Raw genomic sequence first — 26,418 nt, forward strand, 5'->3', positions numbered from 1 at the left:
TTGTATTGCCTGTACTCTGTTGTGAAGGTGGTCTTATTACATATACTATGGATTCTATGTATTGAAGCCGTTCCCCATCTTCCTGCACCTCTGTGCAGTATGTTGATTGCCACTTTTGGCACCTTGTTGTATGTTATTGTCATGATATGCCCCCTTGTCTGTTTCTTGTGGCATGATGTCATCTGTTCTGTCCTGTGGTTCCCATACGTTATCTTGCTGGATGTATACTTCTATTCTGTAAAGGTCTCGATCTGTCATTGCTAATCTCTCTAATTCCTGTCTCTGCAATTTTAACTGACACATTCTACGTCAAGTAATCATGCGAAGATATGACCTTACTTATTTCATAAAATTGTTACCTTCACTCTTTATCTACTGTTCCTAGTTTCCCTGACACAATAACAAGACAGTACGACCATCACTTACCAGTTGGGACAGAACCAACGTATCAGCACTGTCAGCCACCTGTACGCTTGCAAAAAAAAAAAAAAAAAAAAAAAAAACAACTTAAAGCTAACAATTGTGTTACAACTATACTATGGGGATACTGCATACGTCTCTCAGTGCATCGCATGTGTCTGTCTCCCTACTGAATTGTCATAAGCCACTGATATTTACCATTACTTGATACAACACCAAAATATTTACTATATAAAAAAAATTTTAAGAGGGTGTTTTTCTGGCCTACTAATTACATATGGTCAACAACCTTACCATGGTATTTTACCATCCTGATAGGGTCACCATTATCTAACGTGTGAGACTGGTTCTGATCTACATTCCCACCAAAATTGCGCAAGGACGCTCTGTGAGTGTATTGAAGAATAAGTGTTGAACCCACTGCCTGCAAGTCAGGAAGATACCATACCACACATGCAGAGGTCAGAAGAATGCAGTAGTATGGGCAGTGATATAATCAGACAATGATATCAATGCCAGTTCCACTACACTTCCTGTAAAATAAAATCAGACAATGATCTCAATGTCGGTTCCACTAAACTCCCTGTAAAAGAAACGTTAACACTAACAGAACTTAATGTATTGGTTCAAGGCATCACTACTTGTTAGCAAAGAGTAATTTAAAAATGTTTTATTTTTTTTTATTTTTGAGGTTTATTTTTAGTCTCAGTATGACATTATGACATAGCAGTCATAATTATAATACATACAGGATGGTAACAAACTTACATGCTGTGTATTCCCAAACTGTTAATATCAATTCCTAAATCCAGAATTCTTTAATAGTAAGCTGGTCATTAATCATATCTGGGGTTGGTAAAATACAAACAAATTAAATACAATTGGGGCTAGAACCATCAGTTGAAATAAATGCACAGTTAAAATAACCAGATAATGGATGGGGGTCGGTAAAGAGCAATCAGAAAGTAGTACACAATTCAATAACTTCAGAGTATAAAGCACTCTACAGTGGCTGATCAATTCTTTTTCTTAAATTGGATATCTCACGTTTCTACTTCAGTTAAGCCCGACAGTCGTCGGTGTATGAACGATTTGTTGAAATGTCCTGGATGAATAACTGACCTTTTCCATCTATCGAGTTGGCAGAATGGAGTGTAGCATGGTGCCCATCCAAGTCACCCCGGGTTGTGGCACCTAATTAGACACACGCAAATCATTGGGGAATGCACAAGAAGGTTTGTGGCTCTGTGTGCCCTTGGTCATCGAATTTAAACATCGCCACAGCTGCAATGCAGAGTTATTCTCTAGGTACCCCTCGTCATTCGATTGCTGGATGTCATTTGCCAGCGGACTAGGATGATTTGGCATCCGGCATGGCAGAAACGACTGGTGTCATCAGGAAATGAATGCATGTTTTCCAAACATCGTGACAAATTATGGCACAAAACTAGGTACTCCTCATCATTCATTTGCGGGATGTTATTTACCAGTGGACAAGGATGTTTCGGTATCCCGCATGACAGAAACGACAGTTCTCACCAGGAAATGGAATGCATGTTGTCCAAACATCATGACAAATTAACATGCAAAACTCTACGGAACCGACATGCGTGAAAAGTCAGGCAGGGATTGTGAGCACTGGCCGACGAGTAAAGGTACATTCACAGGCTGGTGTTCTTCAGGTATTGTAAGGCGGACACCACTAGTTCCCATGTTCACCAATATGGATCCTCAAATGTACTTAAATGAGATCTGTCATAGTTGTCCCGCATAAACAGGATATTGTAGGTTATGCCTGCTTCTCTTGTGAAACCGTCATCTGGACAAGAATATTATTCATTATGGTGGTTCCAATAATAACTATGTTCTTCTGATGAAGACCTAAATGCGAAACACACACAACGGTGTCTCGACTGTGGATATATCCAGGTTCGTGGCAATCAACAGCCATCAAGAATACTCTAACACTTTCAGAATAAATATAGTTTAATTACAAAATAACCACTGGTAATACAGAACAATATATCTCACGTCAGTTCTACTCAAACAAGAGTCCAAATACTGTCCAAAGAACTTCTTCTCTCGGCTGGTGCTGGTTGCCATGTGTATGTCAATAAGCTTGCCTTTTGATTCTAAATCTGTGCTATTATTTGGCTGTTCATTTGAAAACCATGAAATACAGCCTCCAGTATCAGTAGGACCTTTGGCCGTACGGCTAGGTTCTGTCCCGTCCGACCAGTTAGCCTTCTAGTTTGTGATAAATAATGCACAACGATATCTCCAGTGTTGAGATGACAAGATCTTTATTCGTTCATTCTGCAATTCATCCAGGACGTCATTTAGACGCAGTGTACGTCAAGGCAAGACTCGCTCGAAAACGAGTAAGTGTGTGGTTGACTGGTTACTAAAGAACTAAGTATGAAAAAGGTACTTAAGAATTAACATGGAGAAAACAAAAAAATGGAAAATTTATATATTAAGAATAAATGGCACAGAGTAACAGACACAACACTGCACTGCTGACAGACGGCGCGGAACTAATTTATCCCCGTAAAAATAAAATACTTGTGGTGTGAAATAAAGGTGATTTACTCATGAATCGAACAGCACTGCACTGCATATTGTGGTCACTACAACAGCCTCCCAGCGCCATCCAGGAAGTGCGCCAGGAAGCGTACGTGCCAACCAGACCTCATAGTGTACTGGTCCCCTGGAGCTGTGGTGTGCTGGTCCCGTGGTGCTGACGTCCTGGTCAGTGTTAGTGCCGGAGCTGGTATCACCGGACCAAGTGCTGGGCAGAGCTGTGTTCACTGAGTTTCAGTGGGGGTGGCTCATTGAAGATGTAGGCTGCTTTGACCCTGTCAATTGTAAGAGTGGCTCATTTTCCATTCACAAGAATATTGTGGGTGCGATCTTCCATATTGATGATTCGATGTAGCCTGGTGTAAGGTGCCTGGAGGGACGGTCTGACGCCATCAGTTCATAACATAACATAACGTGAGTGCACCTCCTGATTTCTTTGTGTGCAAAGGTGGCAACAGTTCCATGCGTAGATGGTTGCAAAGGTCAGATTTTTCTTACATGATCACAAAGGCAACTGACAAAGGTAGATGGGCCTATATCAGGCTATGGAGTCATGTCTACAAATTCGTCAGGCAGTTGTAATGACTCTCCGTACACTAGTTCTGCCGAGTAACTGTCTAGATCTGGCTTGTATGAGTTTTGTAAGCCTAGCAGGACAATCAGGAGAGCTTCCGTCGACCCGGCATTGTGGCACATTAGGGCTGCTTTCAGATTACGGTGCTAATGCTCTATCGTGCCATTGCTGGTTGTGTTGTGGTGGCTCATCTGACAGAACACTGTTAGCTTTGCGAACAAATCAGATTCAAATTGTTTACCATGATCTGTGGTGATGTGCAAAGGACAGCCAAATCGTGACACCCAGTTCAATATGAAGGCATATGCCAAGGTTTCTGCAGAGACATTGTCCACTGGGGTGGCTTCTGGGCAACGCGTGAATCGGTCGATCATTGTCAGCAACTATCGATGGCTGTTTGAAGGTGGAAATGGTCACATGATGTCGATGTGTACGTGCGTAGAATGGGTGGTGGTTTCAGGAAAGTTTCCGATAGGTGCGTGCACGTGCCAGCCGACCTTACTGCGCTGACACTGTATACATCGGGTCCACTCACGGCAGTCTTTCTTCATGCCTGGCCACATGAAGCAATCTGAGATTAGTCATATTGTAGTTTGTGCTCCAGGATGGCCCAGGTTATGCAAAGAAGTAAACATGTTTCTCCTGAATCTCGTGGGTAAAAACGGTTGTGGTTTGGCTGTGGACACATCACAGTACAACTTGATGCCTTTGCCAGGAACATTGACTAACTGCAGGTCTGTAAGTTGTGCTTCTGCTAGTTCCGTGTAGTCTATGGTGCAGACGCGGCTGACACAGGAGAGACAATCCGCTACTACATTCTTAATCCCAGATATACGCTGGATGTTCGTACTGAACTGCGCAATGTGCAGTAATTGGTTGTGCTGCCTTGGTGAACAGTTAATATTGTTCTGGCAAAAGGCATGTGTCAGTGGCTTATGATCTGTGGATGTGGTGAACTGACATGCCTCCCGCTCAGGACGGAAGTATTTGATTGCCTTACATATCGCTAAGAGTTCTTGGTCATAGGTGGTCCACCTGCATTTAGACGGTGACAATTTCTTCGAAAAGAAGGCTAGAGGTTGCCATGTGTCATTGTTGTATTGTTGCAACACTGCACCCACAGCTGTCCGGCTTGCATCTACAACCAACGCTAACGGTGCACTTGGCTCAGGATGTGCCAACAATGCAGCATCTGCTATTGCTTGTTTAGCCCATTCAAACGCAGCTGTCATGCGGTCTGTTCACTGTATTGTTGTGTTTCCTTTGCATTTTGGAACTGACAGCACAGCCGTTAATGGTTCCTGTATATCCGCTGCATGAGGTAAATGTTTGCGGTAAAAATTCCACATCCCCAAAAATCATCGCAGCTCCTTAACTATGGACGGCCGTGAAATCTGTAGGATGGCTTCCACTTTGTCAGGTAATGGTAGTGAGCCAGACAGAGAGATTTGGTGGCCAAGGAAATCTACTTATGGTTGACCAAAAATCCATTTTACTGTGTTGAGAATGATGCTGTATTCGTCTAGCTGTTTAAAAACTTGTATGAGATGTTGGTGATGTTCTGGCGAGACTGAAAATACCAATATTTCATCAAGGTAGGCAAAACAGAATGGCAGACCTTGCAACAATGAGTTGATAAGTCTATGCCATGTAGGCACAGCGTTTCTGAGGCCGAAAGTCATGAATTTACTTTCAAACGGGCTGAATGGCATAATTATGACAATCTTCGGGATGTCTTCTTCGACGAAGGTATCTGCATGTATGCCTTGACACAGTCCAACACGCTGCACAGGCGAGCACTGCTCAACACAAAGTTATAATTGCAGAGCAACGGATCTGGGTGACGATCAGGCACTGTACGGGCGTTAAGTGCTCTATAGTCCCCGCACGGACGCCACAAACCACACTTCTAAGGCGTGAGATGTTATGGCGATGACCAAAGGTTACTGGATGGTCGCATGATACCCTCTCAAATCATACTATCAAACTCAGCCTTGGCAATAGCTAGCCAATCCGGGACTAACCATCAAGGTCTAGAGGATAATGGCGGCCTCTCGGTGGTCTTTATATAGTGCACTGTGCTATGCTTCGCTTCCTTATGCATACCTGGAGGTTTTGTCAGCGCTGGAAAATCCTGAAGTAAGGCGACGTACTTGCTGTCTGCTGCTTCAGTCAGCTTGGCGGATTGGATAGTTGTGTGATGCCGGAATCCTGCAGCTGTCAGTCCAGTGGTTTGGTCGACCTGGCATGTGTTGGCGATAGCAGGCAGAAGGTTGTAATTTGCCAGGAAGTCCGCTTGTGTTATCGGCTCGGCAATGTCCGCAATCATGAAATCTCGCACGAACACCCAGGTAGGCCTAAATCTAGTTCAAAATTGTGTGTACCACACGTCGCAATAGAAGAATTGTTTGCAGCAGCTAGACAGAACGACGTACGTGGCCTACACCTGTGTAACATTGTTCGTGGGAAAATACACAGATCAGAACCAGTGTCAATAAAATATTTCTTGCCCGTGTGCCGGTCACTCACTCACAGACACTGTGACGCAGACTGGCAATCGAATGAAGCGTCTATACTCAATCGCCGCTGGCATTTGGGTATGTGCAGGGTTTGGAACAGTGACGAACTTGATCACCAAATCTTCTGTGATACCAGCATATCCCTGCTGTGTTTCAGTCACAGGTGCAGATGAGGTAGTTGATGATCCGCTGCATGATTGCTTCCAGTATCTCAGTCGGTCCCAGTCACTGATGGTGTTACACTGAGACATCAGTTGGCTAATTTGTTGCGTCAACATATCAACCTTTGCTGCCGACTATCGTAGTCTGTGCGCGAAACTGTGGCTGACGTGCTCGTGCATTGCACAGTTGCTACATTAATAGGTGCACGTGAGACAGCATTCTGTACCTTGTCTGCTAGCTCCGCCACTGTGTTTAAGGGCATTTCTAACTGCGAGGCTATTATTGCTTTGATGGCAGGCGGCAACTGACTGCTCCAGATGGTTCTCAGCAGGCTGTCAGGCACAGTACCAGTGTTGATCTTACTTTGTAGGTGCTGTAAGTACTGTGACTGTTGATGATCTCTGATGTCCTCCTGCGTCAGAACTTGGCGGAGGCATTCTTCTTATGAAGCTGATACTCTGCGACTAAGTTCTGCCTTGAGCCGGTCATAGGTACTGTAATCACGTCTTGCACTTCAGCCGTATACTGATGATTGGGCTGGTTCATGACCAGTGCAAACTTGGTAGCATCGGCAGTTATTCCAGAGTAAAAGAAATTAGCTACAACTTGCACAAACCGTAGTGCTGGATTGTGATGCCAAAAGGGTGGTAGTCAAACGGCGAGTCTGGACACAGCAGGGTCAGACGCGGTTGTATTTTCCGTCATCTTACAGTATGACTTTATTATGTGCGTTAGGCAGATGATAAATCACGTCGGGGTCACCAGTTTGGCCATAGGGCTAGGTTCTGGCCCGTCTGACCAGTTAGCTTCTTTATTCGTTTGTTATGCAGTTAATACTGGATGTCTTTTAGACGCAGTGTACATAAAGGCAACACTCACGGGAAAATGAATAAGTGCCTTGATGACTGGTTACTAAAGAACTAAGCATAAAAAAGGTACTTACGAATTAACATGGAGAATACAAAACATGGAAACACTATATACTAAGAACAAACAGCATGGAGTAACGGACACAACACAATGCTCCTGGCAGCCACCACAGAACTAATTTATCCCCACAAAAATAAAATACTTGTGGTGTGACACACGGGTGATGAACTCATGAATCGAACTGCACTGCACTACACATGTGGTCGGTACAGACCCATTCCCTGTTATTTAACAATGTTAATACTGAACAATACACCTGCATCACTACTACTCGAACAAGAGTCCAAAAACAGTCTCAAAGAATTACTACAACTCCCTGGTTGATCATCTCTTCTCAGGTGGTGCTGATTGCCACAGAGTGCGCTCCACCCCCTCCCCCCCCCCCCCTCCCATCTACCGTCAGAGCACAGGGTCTAGGAGATGGAAGGGGTCACATTGATGTTGGCCTCCAAGGGATGCAGTTTTACGTGACCAACCATGTTGTGGTCAGTTATTAAGGAGAACATGGTTAGGCTGTTTCTCGTGGAGCCGATGATAACAGGTATGATGCCTCCCAATATGACTTTCTCGTAGCCATGGAGATTAATGATGGCAGTGTCCTGCACGAGAGCACAGGGTTGCTTTAGTTACTATGTGCACTGGCACAGTGGTGTTGGCGTGACCATTGCCCTCAATCCTGGCATTGATGTTGATGTCGTCCCCATTCAGCAGAATCTGAAATGATCATGGGAGAGTTACATATGGTGCTGCACCACCATCAGAGCCTTCTCTGTGCTTAGTGAAAACTAAGACAGTTGCCGTGCAGGTAGAATGGTCAGGTGCTCTGTACGATGATGGCAGATGTTGATACTAAACGTTGTGTCTGGCACACGCAATGGTTCAGAGGCTGCATGGTGTCCTGTTGAACTGCCACCATTTGGAGCTTCTCACAGCACTGCTTGTGTAAGAAGTATATCTGGTGGACTGTTATCATTTAACCTTCAGACATGCTTGACCCTGTTTATTGAAATAGTCTGGTGTTCACTGTTCAATATGAGGTCCACTGTGGTATTGGACCTGACCAGGACATGGTGTGAATCAGACTAAGGCGGCTGCAGAGCTGGTTCACCTGTTTGCTGTCAATGAATGTTTGGGGAGTTTAGTGTGGTTGGGGAAAGAGGCATGCACAGTTTGGCAATACAGCATTTAACCTCTTTGATCAGTGATAGGAGTTCAGGTGAAGATGGGCTCGGCTGGAAGTGCAAGTTGTTCCTCATAAAGTACTTCTGCCGGCGAAGTTTTCAGGTCATCTGTACGTGCTACACAGATTCCTAGTAGTATACAGGGCAATGCTAAAGTCCATGCCTCCTTGTGGTTCATGGGTGTTGTCTTGAACGTATGGCGCCATAGTTTTACGAGACCGTTACTCTGTGGGTGGTTTGGAATTTAGCCACACCGCATAAGGAATACAGTTTTTCAGACAGTTGGGGCTTGAACTGCCAACCTTGGTTGGTTGTGACTGAAGACGAGCAACCAAATCTTGTGATCCACATATTAATAAAAGCTGTAGCTATGGAATTGGCAGTGATATCTCAAAGGGTCTAACATGGATGAGACTTGTTCTGGTCTACCTTCCTACCAAAGTTGTGCAAGGACACTCTGTGAGTGTTTTGGGTAATTAGTGTTGAACCTACAGCCTGCAAGGTAGGAAGGTACCCTGTCACGCATGCAGAAATCAGAAGAGTGCAGCAGTATGGGCAGTGATGTTTTCAGACAATAATCTCAATGTCGGTTCCACTACACTCCCTATAAAAGAAAAGTTAATGCTAACAAAACTTAGTGTACTGGGTCAAGGTGTCACTACTTGTTAACAAAGAGTAATTTAAAAGGGTGTTTTCATTATTAAAGTTTATTTTTACTGTCAGTATGACTTCATGACATAGCAGTCATAATTGAGATACATACAGGATGGCAAAACACTTATGTGCTGGGTATTCCCAAACTGTTAATATCAATTTCTAATTACAGAATTCTTTAACAGTAAGCTGGTCATTAACCATTTCTGGAGGTCCTCAGAATTCAAACAAATTAAATACAGTTGGGGCCAGAAACGTCAATTGAAATAAATGCACAATTAAAGTAACCAAATAATTGATGTGGGTTGGTAAAGAGCTATAGAAAAGAGTGTAAACCATTGAAACAGTTCAATAACTTCAGAGTATAAAGCACTCTACAGTGGCTGATCAGTTCTTATTAGTAAATTGGATATCTCGTGTTTCTCCTGTAATTAAGCTCGACAGTCGTGAATATGTTTAAATACAGGGCATGGTTGAATGTACGGGAACAATAGGAGAGGCGAGACAACCACAGTTCTGAGTGGAAATTGAATATCACCTCCTGGCGTGGCGCGTGTATTTACCTTTGGTCAGCAAATGCAGTAGCTCCCGTAAGTGTGCTGTGGACATGAGAATTTGTTTTGAATCTTTTTCAGCTGTTAAATATCAGTCTGATACTGTTCTTACATCTTTGGTGAAGCCAAGACTCCTGGTTGTTCCCTATCTAAGTTAATTGGCATGGTACACGCTATTTGCCTGGAATAGTGCGTGTGTTGTTGCCCTTGAATCACTTGCAAGTGTTAATTGTCAGTGGCCGGTGCAATTCTCCATACTAGGAGACTTTGCAGTTGAACTCCTTAAGAGTTAAGACAAGCCTGTGAACAGGTGTTCACATAATTACTCTTGCAATCGTCTCAGCACATTTTTTGTCACCTTTCTCAGACACTTGACTATTTGCTACAAGAGAAGGGAGAACAGCTTTTTTCCACACGGGTTTTAATGCAGGTAGCCACAGTCACCAATCTTCTGAGTTGGGTTTCTCCAGACATTTACCTGCCATCTCCAGCCATGTTCCTGCAGAAAGGCTTTCTGAATGGTCGTCATTAAAAGCTAGATTCATTGGGTGTCTGAAGAGACAAGAGCCGTTTCTGCTGGCGGCCTGCGCAAAGGCTACAGCATCACATTGTCTCTGCTGCATCTCTCGCTGTCCAGGTTTCGGCCAAACATGGGACTATTGTTGCCGTTGTAAAATTCTGGTGTCCTCAGAACTGCATCTTGTAGCTCGGGTTTGGGAAATTTCTTGCATGCAGTTCCTAGTCTGAGTGTTTGTGGTTTATATTCAATAGATGTCAGCTTGTTTATTCGATTTGCATATCAGTAAAATTCGTACATTTTCTTGTAACTATGTTGTGTGACATATTGATTTAACCAGAATTGTTTTGGGAATTCAGTGGAAGGTGTGTTGTTTGTCTGACACCGTACAAGAGGCATGGCCTCCGCCCATCCTATACTATTTCTAATAGCCAGCATTATGTATCTGTAGCCAGAACTCGCAATCATTAATCTGCCAACACATTGTCTGCTCCTTTAATGTATCTGAAGTCCATGGTGTATTAACTAATGAGATCTCTGTGTCAATACTGACTGGGTGGCAGATCTGCTGTTGGGTTACAGTTTACGTTTGTGAGGGGTTTTCAGTTGGTATATGTGGTGGCTTCTCTGCCTTTGATGACATCCCAGATATACTTCATAGCCTCATACATCGGGAACTCCTGCTCGAATGCAGACCACCTATGTTACAAACTGGATAGTTTCTTAGAAAAGAATCATAAAGGTTGTTTGGAATCACCCAGTTGTTGTAAAGCTGTCTGTAGTGACCACAAAATCACTCGCATCTGTGGTGATAGAGATTTGCAGATTTGGGATGGGGTGTAAGAACATAATGGCATTTGCTATTGGGACCTTGAACAGTTCAAAGGTTTGAATCGTGCTGTCCACCCACCGAACCAGGAATGAGTCAGATGTTTGTTTGTTTGCTTCTTTGGCGAGGCATCAGTTAATGGAGCCGGAATTAACATGCCCTTTTATGGTTACCAGGAAACAATGCAGTTCATTGAATGTTGCCGATCTGGGTAGGTTACGAATGACATTAGTCCAGTCAGATGGTGGCCAAATTTTGTCAGCTTCCACTATATGTCCCAGGAATGTCACTGAATCTTGTTGTAATTGAAATTTCTTGGAGCCGATTTCCACATCATTAGCCTTCACAGCTTGTAAGACTTGGTGGGGGTGTGACTAATGACCGTCTATCATGGCAGAAAAGATTAATATATCATCTAGATAGTGCAAAGCAAAACAGCATCTTGTAAAGATAGTCAATGAACTGGTGCTATGTTTGGGTTGCATTCTTGAGCCCATGAGACATGCAACAGAACTAGAACAATCCAAAAGGGGTGATCAGTGCCATTTTAGGAAAGTCACCTGGAAACATGTGTATCTGTAAGTATGCTTTAGGACAGTCAATGACACTAGAGACCCGTGCACCATTAAGAAGTTGTGCAAAGTCCTGTATATGTGGACTAGAATAATAGCAATGATGGTTCTAGTGTTAAGTCATGTGTAGTCGCCACACTGTCAATAAGAACCGTCTTTCTTGAGTACGAGATGGATGTGGAACACCAAAGGGCGTATTGTTCTGTTATGGAAAAGTTCTTTCTATGTAGTATAAAGTGGTATTTATCTTGTTGCATTTGCCTTTCAAATTTGGAGCTAGTTCACCACCTTGTAGGGCTGAGTGGGGAGGGGAGGGAGCTGTGCGACTGATGTAACAGCAATGTAGAATGTGCTGTCACTAACCCATGTCTCTGGGGTTGTCTTGTCTGAGATGTCCGTAATAGAGAGCATTGAGTTATCTGTTGAAGGGGATGAAAGCAGTTAGTGTGCGGCAAGCTCAAAGCAGTTCCCTAAAGCAGTGTCAATTAGACATTGTGTCTCTGGATTAGGCAGAGAATGTCAACCTCAGTGCATTCCAACCCAAGGTTGGTGTGTGAAATGCCAGCTGTGCTGATGGACACACTTGCTCGGTAAGCACAGATGCGATAGTTGGGCATATGTTGTGAACAAAGTATGTGTGTTTTGGTTTGATGATGTATTAAGTTGGAAAGGTGGAAAATATACATCTGACATGAGCTAAATCTGCAGTTCAATTGCACCGTGGACCCTTTTATCTGTCTTGTTATCCACATATAAGGACAGTTTTACTGGCAAGATATGGCCTGTGATGTAGGCCATGGGTATCACACTTGAGTTGGCTCTCATGTTGATTAAACATGAAAGATTTGTTGAAATATCTTGGATGAATAACCGACCTTTTCAATCTGTAGAGTTGATGGAACTGAACATAGCTTGGCTCCCACTTATGTCGTCATGGGACGTGGTGCCTAATTCTAGCGAATGTGCTGTGAAACGGACAGAATGGATACACTGTGAGAGATGTGTGGCTAGCACTGGTCATGCCATCTGAATTCGCCTGCTGGAAGGCCCTCAGGCATTTGGCTGTAGATTGGTCTGAAGTTGAGCCTGTTCCGCTAGTGGCTAGTGGAAGTTGGCGCTACTCTCCAGGCCACTGAACGACGTGGGTGCCTGTGGTGTCCATTCTACCTCTGCTGCCTCCGTCAGCCACGAACAGACCTATCGTCCCAGTGTTGCCACCTGTGCTCTGTCAATGAGACAGCAATGTTTTATCACTTGTAATACTTGGTTGGCCAGGTGAAGTAGATATGTCATATGGGACAAAAATTGTAATTGTAGTTCTTGAGAAAATTTCACTGATCATAACATGACAGCACAATGTCTGGCACATATTCTGGAGTCACCACAATGTGTAAATATCACCACAGCTGCAATGCACGTCACTACTCTAGGTGCTCCCCGCAGATTATTTGTTGGATGGCATTTGCTGGAGGACAGGAAAGGGGCTCAGTAATAATAACTTCAGCCATGTCGTGTTTGTGGGGCAATGGCAGTATCAACAGTAAGTCAGTGATTAAATCAGTGTTGTTGTGAATATGCCATGCCTCTTGAGGTATATAAATCTAGCGTCGTCATCACTGATGCGTGGTGGTGTCCCTTTGGCATCACCATTGGTCTTCCCTTCTTTACTTTTTATCCGTCAAAACAATATGGCGAAGGCCATTTAATTTCTTGTTTTGGACCTCCGTTTCTGTATTGTGTCTTTTGTAGCCCTTTCTCCATGTCCCTGTTTTTAGCTGTCTTCTCATATCTCAGTTGGGATTGATGTATAGTCATTTTTTAACTCTTCTCTGTCTTTGTTTTCTATAGTTTTGACTTGGGTGTGTATGACCCCAGTTGTTTTTGCGCCCTAAAACAGAACAATCAATCAATCATCACTGATGCTGTGGACATGTAATAGGCTATCCACTACTATGAAACTCATTGTCTGATTGTCTTTTTGTATTGCTTAGGGAAACAACCCTCCGGGCTGTGTTGAACAGTGACTAGTTGAACTAGTAGTCTCGGCTGCTGTGTGCTAGGCAGTTTTGTGACCAGTACTTTTTGTATTAAATCTGTGCTATGGTGGGGATGATCATTTGAAAACCAGGAACTACAGCCTCTGGCATCAGTAGGAAGTGATTCCCTCTTATTCACATTTCCCTCTCTGGTGGAAAGAAATTGGTGGCTTCAAATAATAATTATTGCTGCAGCAGCGCGTATTATTATTTTTAAGTTGGAGTCGCTTCTAAGCTTCATTAATTTAGTTTGGATTTCAGCACTCTTTCAGCCTTTGTGTGCCAAACTCTTGTCGAGGGATTCCTTCCCTGTATTTACTATCCATGAGGATGGATTCCTGCTCCTTTTACATACCTTCCTTTTCATTACATGAGCTTTGCCATGTTCTAACAACATCTGGTGGGGAGCATTTTGCGTTACGTTCTGCTGTGGAGATCCATCCAAGGGTTGCCCATGAGTTTGTAAGGCGCTCTCCTGCAATAAAAAGTTGTAATGTTAAAATTAAATGCTTAAATCACACTGTTTCCTAAAATGCTACAAAACCTATACTCGTGTCTTTTGTATTTTCCCCTTTCAACTGTGTACTCTTTTGCTGCACCTCATCACTGCTACTTGATACACCATAGCTGTTGTGACAAGAAAATCAGGATGAGCCACAGAGTCATCAGTCTTATCCAAACAGGAGGAATTAATAATTTTTACCCTCTTTCCAGTTGTCACAACTCCAGGTGTCCAACAACAAAGCTTCTCTAAGAACATATGGAGTGAACAAAACAAAGGATTGGTATTATATTGATACAGTAATGCACATTAAGTGTGTAATAAGCTTGCCTTCGAAAACTGTGCTGTTATTTGGCTGATTGTTTGAAAAAGAGGAACTATAGCTTCCATCATCAGTGGGAAACGATTCCCTGTTATTTACACCATGTAAGTGTATGTGCCTACCATATGCTACCTTAGACATTATGCTGCTACTTTCCCACTCCTGAAACAACTTCCAATAAACCTCCAGGTTGGATTAAATCACCACTTTGGCATTCTTCTAAGGCCCTGAACTGTTTCAAGTTTAGCTAATTCCAGAAAGGAATGCATTTCAGATGTGATTCTTATATCTTTGTATTTAAATATATTAGATGATCACCACACTTTTACTCTTGTTTATACTGACAGAAGAAACTGGTGAAACTGCCTCAGCTGCTCAGTGGTTTACCTCTTCCTTCAGGAGATGCATATCACAGTATAATTTCCCAGTTGAGCTAGAAGCTTGTGCACCAGTGGGAGAAGGAATAGCAGGCAGTTGGGAAAGGGAGGTGGGGGGTGCATACAGAGAAAGCAACAATCTTGTCATTGTGTTGTCATCCTGAATACGAAATCATACAGGACATAGCACACCCACACAGGACTTACTACTCAAGTGGAAAGACTTGCCTGTTAGTAGCATGAACATTTAACTACAGCCCATTTCAGCAGAGTGCTTTTTATATTCTGAAAAGAGAACAGCAGTAAATACAAAGTTTAGCAGAAATAACATGAAGAATTAGAATTACATATTATTAGTGTGCATAGTTTAAGAAATTGCTTCATGCCGTTGCAGGTCACAGAGTCCTAGAGAGCTTCTGTTTATGAAATGCAATTATACCACTATATGCCCTATTCGCAGTTGTGCCAGTTTACTTGCTCAACAAGAAAATTTGTGAGACATACAGTATGAAGTTCTGGTCAAATGAATGTCACATTAGCGCTTTGAAACACGAACACTTAAAACTTTTTAAAATGTTGCAGTGTCATAAGAACATAACACTTGTTTTGGCAAGACTTCAGTGTCAACCATAATGGAAGAGTTCTGCCACAAAAGGCAGTTACAAGATGAGGAACAACTGTTTCTAAACAAAGTCAAACATAATCCATCCATTGGCATTAACAAGCTCTTAACATATCAAAGAGAAGAGTGTATTAGAGGTTGCATCTAGAGATCCATCCTGACAAGATTTGAATGGTGCAACAGTTATTGCCCAGAGATCTGTGGAGGTATGTAGAAAACTTTGAAGACAAAATTCTGGAAGGATAAACACTTAATCTTATTTTATCAACCTCTGCATGCTGCCTGATGACATGAGTTTTCATTTATAGAGTTATGTAAACAAACAAAACTTTATCTAATGACAACCTACCAGTTTGTATCAGCTTCAAGAATGATCACTTCATAGTGCAAAGCTACTGTATGGTGTGGAGGATTTGGACAGTGTATTCTGGCTCCTGTTATTTTGAGAATGGTGTAGACAACACTGTCACACTCATAGCAGGTCATTAGGTACGCAAATGAGCCACGAGTATCTATATATAGTTGTTGCTGTCTGGTAGAGTGGTATAACTACTCACACACAATGTCAATAGCAATCTTACTTGAACATTTCCAGGCCACCTGGTTTCCGTTTGGATGTCACAGTTTTGCTCTCAATTATCTTTTACCACCATGAACTGTATGATGACCTTTCCTGTGGCCAGTGTATCCATTGAGGCACTTACTGATGATGATGATGATGATATATTCTAGAGATACTTTAAGATATTCACGACTATTGTATTTACCAGTTCTGCAACATGTTCACAAGCTGCTACTTATGTGAATATGTAGATTACCAAATCAGTGACTTTCATGAACAAATTACTTAGTTTTAATTGTTGCCTCAGCTAAAGATTCAGGTTCTCAGATGTCATCTGAATGTAAATTTGTTTCCATATGTAACGAAGTATGGTATAAATCATAATGATATAGTTATTATGTTGCTACTTTGGACTAATGGCCAATTTACTGTTGGAAGTGTTATTAATAACAACAGCAAAGGGGCTCCTCACAGTTTACCAGTTCTTTACTTGTGCAAATACACTAAGGTGACAAAAGTCATACGATAGCTCCCAATATTATGCTGGCTCTCATTTTGCCTGATGTAGTGCAGCAACTCATTGTGACATGGACTCAACAAGTCTTTGGAAGTCCACTGCAGAAATACTGAGCCATGCTGCCTCTATAGCTACTCATAGATGCAAAAGTGTTGCCACTAAAGGATTTTGTTCATGAACTGACCCCTCTGTTATGTCCCATAAATGTTCAGTGGGTTGCAAAATCACTCGCTCAAATTGTCCAGAATGTTCTGACATGGTGCATTGCCATCCATAAAAATAAGAATCATTGTTTGGAAACAAGAAGTTCATGAAGGGCTGCAAATGGTCTCCATGTAGCCAAACATAATCATTTCCAGTCAATCATTGGTTCAGTTAGACCAGAGAACCCAGTCAATTCCACGTCAACACAGCCCACACCATTGTGGAGCCATCACCAGCTTGCACAGTGCCTTGTTGACAACTTGGGACCATGGCTCCGTGGGGTCTGCACCACACTTGAACACTACCATCAGCTCTTTACCAACTGAAATGAGGACTCATCTGACCAAGCCATCTAGAGTCCAACCTATAAGGTCACAAGCCCAGGAGAGGCACTGCAGGCAGTGTCATTTTGTTAGCAAAGGCACTCACTCGGCCATCTGCTGCCATAGCCGATTAATGCCAAATTTTGTTGTACTGGCCTAACGAATAAGTTTCTCATATGTCCCATGTTGATTTCTGCTGTTATTTCATACAGTGTTGTTTGTCTGTTAGCACTGGCAACTCTAAGCAAATGCCGCTGCCTTCGGTTGTTAAGAGAAGGCTGTCAGCCACTGTGTTGTCTGTGGTGAGAGATAATGCCTGAAATTTGGATTCTTGGCAAACTCGTGACACTAGATCTCGGAATACTGAATCCTCTAATGAGTTCCGAAGTAAAATATCCCATACATCTAGCTCAAACTACCATTCCACATTCAAAGTCTATTAATTCCTGTCGTGAGGCTATAATCATGTCAGAAACATGTTCATATGAATCACCTGAGCACAAATAATGCACTGCCATTTTCTACCTTGTGTACATGATACTACTGCCATCTGTGTATCTGCATACTGCTGTCCCATTATTTTTGTCACCTCAGTGTGGTTGTTATAATGGTTGAACCATGTTTACACACACACAGATTTTGAATGTAATTTCATTGTTATGCATTTTAGACAAGAGGATTTGTTTGCAGAAAATGAATCTGAATTTTTACTTTGTCATTGTTTTCATGTTGTTGTTTTAATAAATTTATATTGCTTTAAGAATTACTTTGTGATAAAATTATTATAAGAACCTAAATATTTTGATCTCTTGCTGCAACAGTGATGTTCATTAAAAGTGACTGAAATCATATTGTGCAGTACTTGCATATTTCTAGTTTGGTGCAATTAACTCATGGAAGCTGCCCCACAAAACTTATTATTATCTTGACCTGAATAGAAGGTGATTCTGACTGTCAGTATATGATAGCAATTTTTATTTTAAAAAAAGTAATCCAAAATTAAAAACTAGGTTTGTATGCTGACATCAGTTTGAGTTAATATATGTAAGGGTGTTCAGTATTAAAAGAAACAGGAAATTACAGGTTAAAAGTGTGTGCTATACTATAATTCAGAATTCTGGCAAGTATTTTTCAGAGTTTTGAAACATTGTCACTTTATCCTTTCAATGTTATTTTTAAATCCACTACTTCCTGTTGAATCCACAATGATCACCTTCATTCAATAAATTCCATGTACAGTACTATTGTTACTTTACTTTCATTGGTAGTCTATCTGGCAACAGACCACACACACACTTAGTGTAATAATTATTTGCAGATTGGTTGAATACAGTATCTCTTTCAAAAAAGAATAAAATACATCTATTAACAATATATGACAGAAAAGGAGCACCTACTTCCCAGCTGCTGATACAAGAAATGGAATAGTGCAGATGCACACAAAGAAATTAAATAATTTGATTGTGTTCCTAACTTCTGCCGTATTCCAGTTAATCTTGTTTTGGCAGTTGGTAAGTAAACACCCTTCTTTCATAAATATTAATAGCACACATTATGTCTTTTGCAAATGTATGTCATTTTAGTTTAAATGTAAACTGAGATAAGTAGCTCTAATGAGCACTTTGTTCACAATTATAATTTAATCCTTGATGTGCTGCTTTTTTTTCATAGTAAGACCTCATTTCTCATGTATTAATGACCTATAAGCCAAGGAAAATAATTTACAAGAGGAAACAGATGTTATGTGAAGGAAATATTACTTTAATTATAATGAAGAGACATTCATTGCAGTATGGCTGTCATTGCAGTTAAGGCTTAAATTCAACTGCTAGTTTTTTTCCAAAAAAACATCTTAAGTTGAATGGAATAATTTTGGGAATATGTACATGAAAGAAAAAGTATTTAAAGTTATTTGCTTGCTGTTTGGAATCAGAAAGTAAGAGAAAGAAAAACAAATCATTTACTGTTGCAGATTTTATGAGGTAGTAATGCAAATTTACAGTATGACAACTGACACAAGATGCATGAAGGCGAAACGGGGGATGGAGTGATCAACAGAGAAAGGAAATTAAAGTGGAAGTTTATTATGTTGGACCCTATATGTTCGGCAGATATTAGAGTAACTTCTAGGAGTATATGTAAATGTTTAATTGATAGGACCGCCTGCAGTCTCAGATTGTTCACTGAAAATGGTGTCTACAGAAGACTCTCATGACTGAATGATTGCAAAGTCATGCAGAACTACTTAAACAGTATTTCCACTTAATATTCTGAATGACAGTTCAGTTTAAATGTGCATAACTGCAAGATAATATTCATAACAGAGAGAAAGAAAAGAATAGCATCCTATTTCATAATTAGTCCTACACTTTGAGTGTGTTGAAACTTTTGAGTTTCTAGGTGTAACACAATGAATTAGTATGAAATCGAATAAGCTAATTAAATCAGTAATTGGGAACAGAAATGGAAGACAGATTTGAGAATTCTGGACAGAGTAGTCCTTACACTTCACAAATTGTTGTAGGAGTCTAGTGTGACATATTCTTAGAGTCCTACTGGATTTTTTTTTTTTTTATGTTCATCCAGTCAGCCTGATGGAAGGTGTCAATGAAATTCAGAGGTGCACAGTTAGTATCTGAACAGATCAGTGTGGCCCACACAGAACTGCAACATAGTTGTTTGGGAACAAAAGTGGAAACAGCCGAAAAAAATGTGATACTGATCTCGAAAATGCTGTTACATTAATTTAGAGAACAGGTATTTGAAGCAGGCTCGCTGGCCGCTGTGGCCAAGCGGTTCTAGGCGCTTCAGTCCAGAACCACACTGCTGCTACAGTCACAGGTTCAAATCCTGCCTCAGGCATGGATGTGTGTGATGTCCTTAGGTTAGTTAGGTTTAAGTAGTTCTAAGTCTAGGGGACTGATGACCTCAGATGTTAAGTCCCATAGTTCTTAGAGCCATTTGAACCATTTTGAAGCAGGCTCATGTACAGACAGTGAGAATAAACAGAAGATAGGCTGAACATGGGGGGGGGGGGCGGCGGCATCCAGGCAGTCGGGCAGTCATTGTTCCGGCACTCCATATGCAAATGGAAAAAGGACAGGTGGGGTTAAGAATGGTACAAGTCGCTCTCCACTGTTCACCATACAGTGGGTTGTGGTGTATATATGTAGTGAATGTTGTAAAAAACATGGTGTAAAGAAGTGAGGAGCACTTGAGGTGAAGAGAAAGAAGTAAGTTAATATAAGGTTCTTAGGTTTCTATCTGGATGAGCATAAAAAAGGTTTCTGCAGGAAGACGTCAGGCATAACACTCAATTAAATGTCCCACCTTGTCTACAAGCTCTCCCAGCTGCAAACCATTGAAGTATATATTCGTTAAACTTGCTGGAAAATACAAGTAGTTTAGAATTGCATTGTAATGCAGACCATTGTGATAGTTCAAACATAGGTTGTGTCGAAGTGAATAGTCAGAATGAGAACAAATGTGGGTAAAAACCCTACTTACTGAGAGGAGACACAAAGTGCTGCAATGAAGATGTGGGACTCTTTAAAGCTATGTGGCAGACGTGGATATGTGCCATTTGCAAGCAATGATCTACTATTTGAACCCTCTCTGAAGATGATGTGAACAGACTTGCAGCTTGAACCTGTCACTAGTTGGGAAATTATCCAGAACTGATTACTGTTCCAACATGCAGTTTTAACGTGTCACAAATGTTCAAATTGCGTGCCGTGGCTGGGTACAATGTGCATCAATATGCTTACTTTTTATGGACCCAGGGAGATGTAAACTGAGGAGAGTGACTTGCAAATTACTTTGATTACTAAATAATTACCAACAACTCTTTTTTAAATTATTCTGTGAAGTGTATTCCACATGTGCTTGTGAAAATACATTATACATATCCATGCAGTGCAAAACAAATGTAATTTTCCAGCAAGTACACTAATTTAGATATGTTCCACTTTTGCAGAGGATTTATTACATAAGCCAGCATGCAGTGTAATATGAGAGGAGGAGGAGGGGGAGAGGATAAGTTTACAGTGCCTCTATATCATATAGTGCACTTGTTTGTTCCTGTATCTCCAGTGAAATATTTATCTGAGGCTAGTAATACTTTAAGACTTTTGGAATGAAAACAGAGTTTTCTGAGAGGCAGTGGAATACGAGCAATAAAATATCAATACTCAACGATGCTTACCTTCTTGCAATGAAGTAGCAAGTTGGGTGATGAAAAATGGATATTAGGAACTAACACTGAGATTGTTTAGTTACCATTTTTATGGGTGGACGTATGGGTAATAGAAATTAATGGGAACACACATGTGCTGAGCATTTAAAATTATCTGGTTTCATTTACTTTCTAAGCTCATAACCCAGAAACTCATAGATATGTTCCAAAAAGTAGAGGTCCATTGTTTTCTTTTTGTGTGTTTCAGTTCAGATTACGCATTTCATTTATTGTTTGTTGAGCTGTCAGGGCCAGTGATCACTTCCAGCCCTAGAAACTGAGACTGAGACATCATGGGGCTTGAAAGCAGATAGTACACCACTATGGGAGACATAAATGTGTAACAGTTTCCACAATAATTTCTGATAGTCTTCCAGAACACATCTCTTCTTAAATGTTGACTCACCTGCGTTCATGTAGAATACTGTCTGAGGTATTCTAGTAACCAATGTGTCAAGTACTAATGATTAACAACAAGTAAAATTATTCAGTTTACTTACAAAGACTGCTTCAGCAGTGACCTGGGTGTTAGTGGGAATTCTGTTTGCAGTAAAATGAGTTTGGTTAAACTTGTTCAGTATGTCTCCTTAAAGCTAGTCAGTCAGAATACTTACTCTTGCTTCACCTTTATTCTGAATGAGTTTTTTTCAATTGAAATGTGTTTGTATAAGTTAGTAATAGACATATGAAAGTGGTCATCTATTCACTAGAGTAGTACATCCAACTGAAAACACCAAAAATGAGAAATTATCTAGGTGATATTTCTATGGTGCAGTAAACAGGTTCACTGTCAATACGTTGCAAAAAGTTGTAAAAGTAATCAGTAGATCATCATTAAGTGCTCTCTTTCATACAGTATTAGTAATAAAAATGGAAAGCAGACAAAAATTAAATACACTAAGATACATTCATTTAATGGCCGAAAAAAATTGTTTATGACAGTAAACAAACTCGATTAATGGTGAACTTATGCTAGCATGAAAGCTCTGTAAAATTACACCCAGTGTTTAGTAACAGGTTAAACGTTGGAATAGAGTCATATATTTGTTATATTGCCATTCTGATGATTACATTAAATAATAAATTACTTAACGGAACATTAATTTGCGTTCTGTTACAAACGTGATGAATTTGTAAAGTTAGTTGTGAATCAGTGTAAGGTTTTCACAGTTCGCAAAAAATATACCAGAACTTAATCTTTTTCTCAGTCGCGAAACACACAGCGGAAACAACAATGCCACGCAGCCTGCTGTGCGATGTATACGAAATGACATTGATCGCGCTTTGTTCATCGACCCCCTACCCCGTGACGTCACTAGGAGCAGCTGTAGTTGTTTTTGTTTAGGTACTCTCGACCAGTTAGAGGAGCGAACCAGGCGAGGAGCGACCCGATTGGTGGAAGCGAAGTTCGTGCGGCCCGTACTGTCACTGAAAACCCCAGTGCAAGCGTGAGACGCCAGTAGCTTGTGGTAAACATTAGAAACAGTGGTTGGAAGAACGGCGATTTCATTTAGAATTTTTTTCGTGTTGTTGTGCGATCGTGTCACTGTAAAATGGACTTAATAACGCATAAAATTATAAACATTGTCTTGGACTTCCGTTCGGTGCATCTTCGTACGTAATTTGAATGTACCTGTCGTAATTTCGTTCTTTGTTAGATGTATGTCGACGTAGGATTTTCCATTTGCAAGCATTGTACTGCGTTGTAGCAGAATGATCCATGCAAACAGAAATAAATTAGAGGTAAGTTCTTTCAGCTTTATGCTTTTCGTTTTAGTTTTATCTCATAACACTCGCACAAATTTTTGGCATCTTTGTACCATCCGCCATTGTGAAACATAAACAGCTGATTTTGATGCGCATAGTGGTCCGTAGAGGTTAAGTTTGGACAACTCCAGCTGTAGTATAAAGTACGCTAGTGTATTGACACAGATCGTTCTAATGTGATGTGAGTGTATTTGGAAACATTCAGTTTCTGTAACATTGGTGTGTATTTTCCAACGAGTAATTAATCCACTTTAAGTAATTATGCTTTACAGAATCAAAGTAGTCTCGCAAACTACGCAGTTTTTTCCGTAAACTTCTAGTTGTTCTGACTTACATTTCTTATTGTTCTTATAAAAATTGCGCGTTTGTATAGATTTCTCAAAGTCCCTGTGAGAAGGTCTACAACTATTTAGTTCTGTATCGTCGCGATCGTATGACGAAAAACCTGTTAGTTTATATATACGTGCGTTATGAGAAGAGTCTAGTAGTAGTTAGGCAGTTTTTGTAGTACAGAAAATGTTACACGGAGCTACTGTTACGTCGTTATCGAATATTTGACCTGAAGCAAGAAAAGCGTGAAAATTCCATATGCAAGGACTTTTTTTTCGCTTTCGCTAGTTCTCTCACTGTAACATTTAATGTTTAAATTCGGTTATGTGGTGCCAGTGTGTAAAGTCGCTATTGGACATAGTTGTAATAAAATCCAGGAGAAATAGCCGCCTGATTAGTGTTGATTGTATCAGGTTTTCACGAGCTTGCGTGACGTTATATAAAGAAATGTGATCTGATGAATATCTGTTGTATTTTCCATTGTTGATTCGAACTGCCCCTAATACATAATATTCTTTTGCTTGATTTTTTTATAATAAAAATCTTTGGTCGTCTTGTAAAACTTCAGTTTTGTGTGTTGAAATGTTTTGGTTTCATGCACATAAATATTTGTGACCCGCTGTATTTTATCACTTTGCTAGAAGAAATTTCAAAGAAAAAACCAGCAGTTTAAAACTTATTCATCTGAAGGGTGACGAACAGATGTAATTTTCGATGAGGTTTGTTATGTTTGTAAGTACAGGCATTACATAGATTTGATATACGGATTGCTTGGGCACAATTTTCTGCTTGTATTTAGACTGGACACTAAGTTGTCAGTTAAAAGTAGTTGTAACTACGTACGTACCTTACTTGGACAGTATGAATTCCGGAACACTACACTGCTGTTGCTGATAAGACGAGCCATAATGTGTAAACATTCTTAGAGTGTAAACATCACGTCGGCCGCGCGAGAGGAAGGTTCTTGTATTCCTGCAGAAGAGATACATTGCATGGACAGTAAACTTTCCGTCGCAGGATGCAATACAGGCCACTGTATTGTTCGTATTACTTCGTAACAAGTGAAAATTGAGTGCATACTTCGACCCTACGCAATCGAATCTTGTAATTGATACGGTTGTCCTGTATGTTTTCTTTTGACAGTAACGTTTTACACGCACACACACACACACACACACACACACACACACACACACACACACACACACACAGAGAGAGAGAGAGAGAGAGAGAGAGAGAGAGAGAGAGAAGGGGGGGGGGGGAGATTTTCCTGTCAGTTGAGAGATACCGTAATTATGTGATTTCGTATTTTGATAGTGTCGTTGGTCGAATTGACGTAACATGCCTTCGATCAGAGCCCGCACATCTAGGACGTGTGCCAAAACCAGATGTGTGGGCAAAGTGAGTAAATGACGGTTGGAATCCCACGTTCTCTTTCTACACTTGGGCTATGAAGCAAAAGCTCTGGTTGCCGTTATTATTTAACCTTCGTGCTATCGCACTTAATATTGCATACAAGAGAAAACCTTACATTATACCCAGTGTGTTGATTTTTGTGCTGAAAAATGATAAACTACTTCCTTATTCGACAAGCACAAGCTTTGCAGTAGTGGCGAAAGGAAAACGCTGCAATTACATTGTAAGTAGTGTTAAGTCCATGTGCTAGTTCGCGACGTGACACTAGCTGAAGTGATCGGTATATAGGAGCATGAAAAATAAATGTTGCTGCAGTACCTCCCAATTTTTTCAACATTGTAATTCCCGCAGTCTGCCCATATAAAACTGTATTTGCTTCTAATCACTTCGAGCTAATTGGTAGGGGGCGGAGGTGTCATTTCAGCAAGGTCAAGAGGACAACATACTGTTAGGTGAACAATTCAATTTTGGGTATAGTACTTCAGCGGAGCAGGCATTGTGTTCTTTCTGACACGAGTTACTGGAAGATACTTCTCAGAAATTGCGGGTATTGAGTGTCTTGTGCGACTTCTATATACTTTTTAATATAGAACTACCCACAGAAATGTTGCGACAGACTTAGAGGGATTGTAAACGTGTCTTGAAGAACAAATCGAGGATGAGAACGCATGTCCGGGAACTTCATCCAACGACGCTACAGACTGTCAAAGTTGCAGGCTCCGGCGCTTGCCACGAGGCCACCCCTTCGGCAGCAAACGTGACTTTGTACGCTGACGGACCTTAGGAGGTACGTCTCGCCATGTTGTCAGTTTTTCAGTTATCGCGACTGATTGTCACGATCGCCAGTGGAGAAGATGGAGCTAGCTGCTGAGTGGAAAGGCCTTGTCTCCTATGAATGCGATGCTCTTATTGCCTCGAGGATTACGGTTTCGGACATTGGTTTCCATACCTTCTAAAATCTCAATTGTTTCTCGGTGTACAGAAGAAAAATAAACTGCAAATTGAAACCAGCGCCTGAAATCGTCATCCACTGAGGCAACAGAGCATCATGTTCATAGGAGACAAGGCTAGTATTCGCAGCAGTTCGAACCATGTTATCCACTAGCGATCTTGGCAATCAAGCGATCATTGAACAACAAACAACATTGCGATACTGTCCGTCTACGGTCCGCCAGCGTGCAAAGTCACAATTGCCGCCGAGGGGTGGCCTATGCGCCGGCGCCTATAGCAATGACGCTCTGTGGCGTCTCTGGATGACGCTTTCGGACATGGGTTCCTATCCTCGAATTGTTCCTTAAGGCATTTCGAAGTTTTTCGCAATATTTCTGAGACACCCTGTCTAGCTGAAACAGAAGGAATCAAGATTAAGACATCGGTTGCCTAATCCGAACAGTAGGAAGCAGAAGGTTGCATTTCACTCTCACATAACAAGACATGAGCTAGCATCTTACGGGATATTGTTAACATGTTTTCCTTAGGGTTACGTACCGAGGGCACTCTCTTCGTAACATACATTAACAACTTGCCTTCAACTGCTGCAGATGCGTTAACTACGAAGGCTTTCTCGGAGTATTTTAATTTATAGTGTTTTTCTCGAATTTGGTTCCTTATTCTACAATCAACTCGATATGAAGTATGTAGTGTGTTTGATGGCAGGCATTTTGTATGTAGATGAACGTCGTCGTTACGGATTCTGGTCGGAAGTGAATAA

At 41.2% G+C, this 26,418-nt stretch overlaps 2 protein-coding genes across 8 annotated transcripts in view; both read left to right on the forward strand.

The window, feature by feature from the left end:
- The window catches only part of LOC126183384 (uncharacterized), a 173,482-nt gene extending 155,038 nt beyond the window's left edge, over positions 1 to 18,444 (forward strand). Inside the window, exon 7 of the mRNA XM_049925326.1 lies at positions 18,279 to 18,444. The gene's annotated coding sequence lies outside the window, so the exon portion shown is untranslated. The remainder of the gene's footprint in view (positions 1 to 18,278) is intronic.
- A 4,161-nt stretch (positions 18,445 to 22,605) lies between these two features.
- The window catches only part of LOC126183383 (F-box/LRR-repeat protein 2), a 262,031-nt gene continuing 258,218 nt past the window's right edge, over positions 22,606 to 26,418 (forward strand). For 4 of the 7 annotated variants that reach the window (XM_049925315.1, XM_049925319.1, XM_049925316.1 and 1 more), the window contains exon 1: positions 22,606 to 22,937. Coding sequence is in view for 3 of the 7 variants with exons in the window: in XM_049925316.1 (XP_049781273.1) it covers positions 22,908 to 22,937 (30 nt within the window). In the remaining 4 variants the exon portion in view is untranslated. Of the gene's footprint in view, positions 22,938 to 23,146; positions 23,181 to 26,418 lie in introns of those variants that run through there. The other 3 variants (XM_049925321.1, XM_049925322.1, XM_049925323.1) reach the window with 2 other exon arrangements.

This window comes from Schistocerca cancellata, chromosome 4 (genome assembly GCF_023864275.1).
Source record: "Schistocerca cancellata isolate TAMUIC-IGC-003103 chromosome 4, iqSchCanc2.1, whole genome shotgun sequence".
Lineage (NCBI taxonomy): Eukaryota > Metazoa > Arthropoda > Insecta > Orthoptera > Acrididae > Schistocerca > Schistocerca cancellata.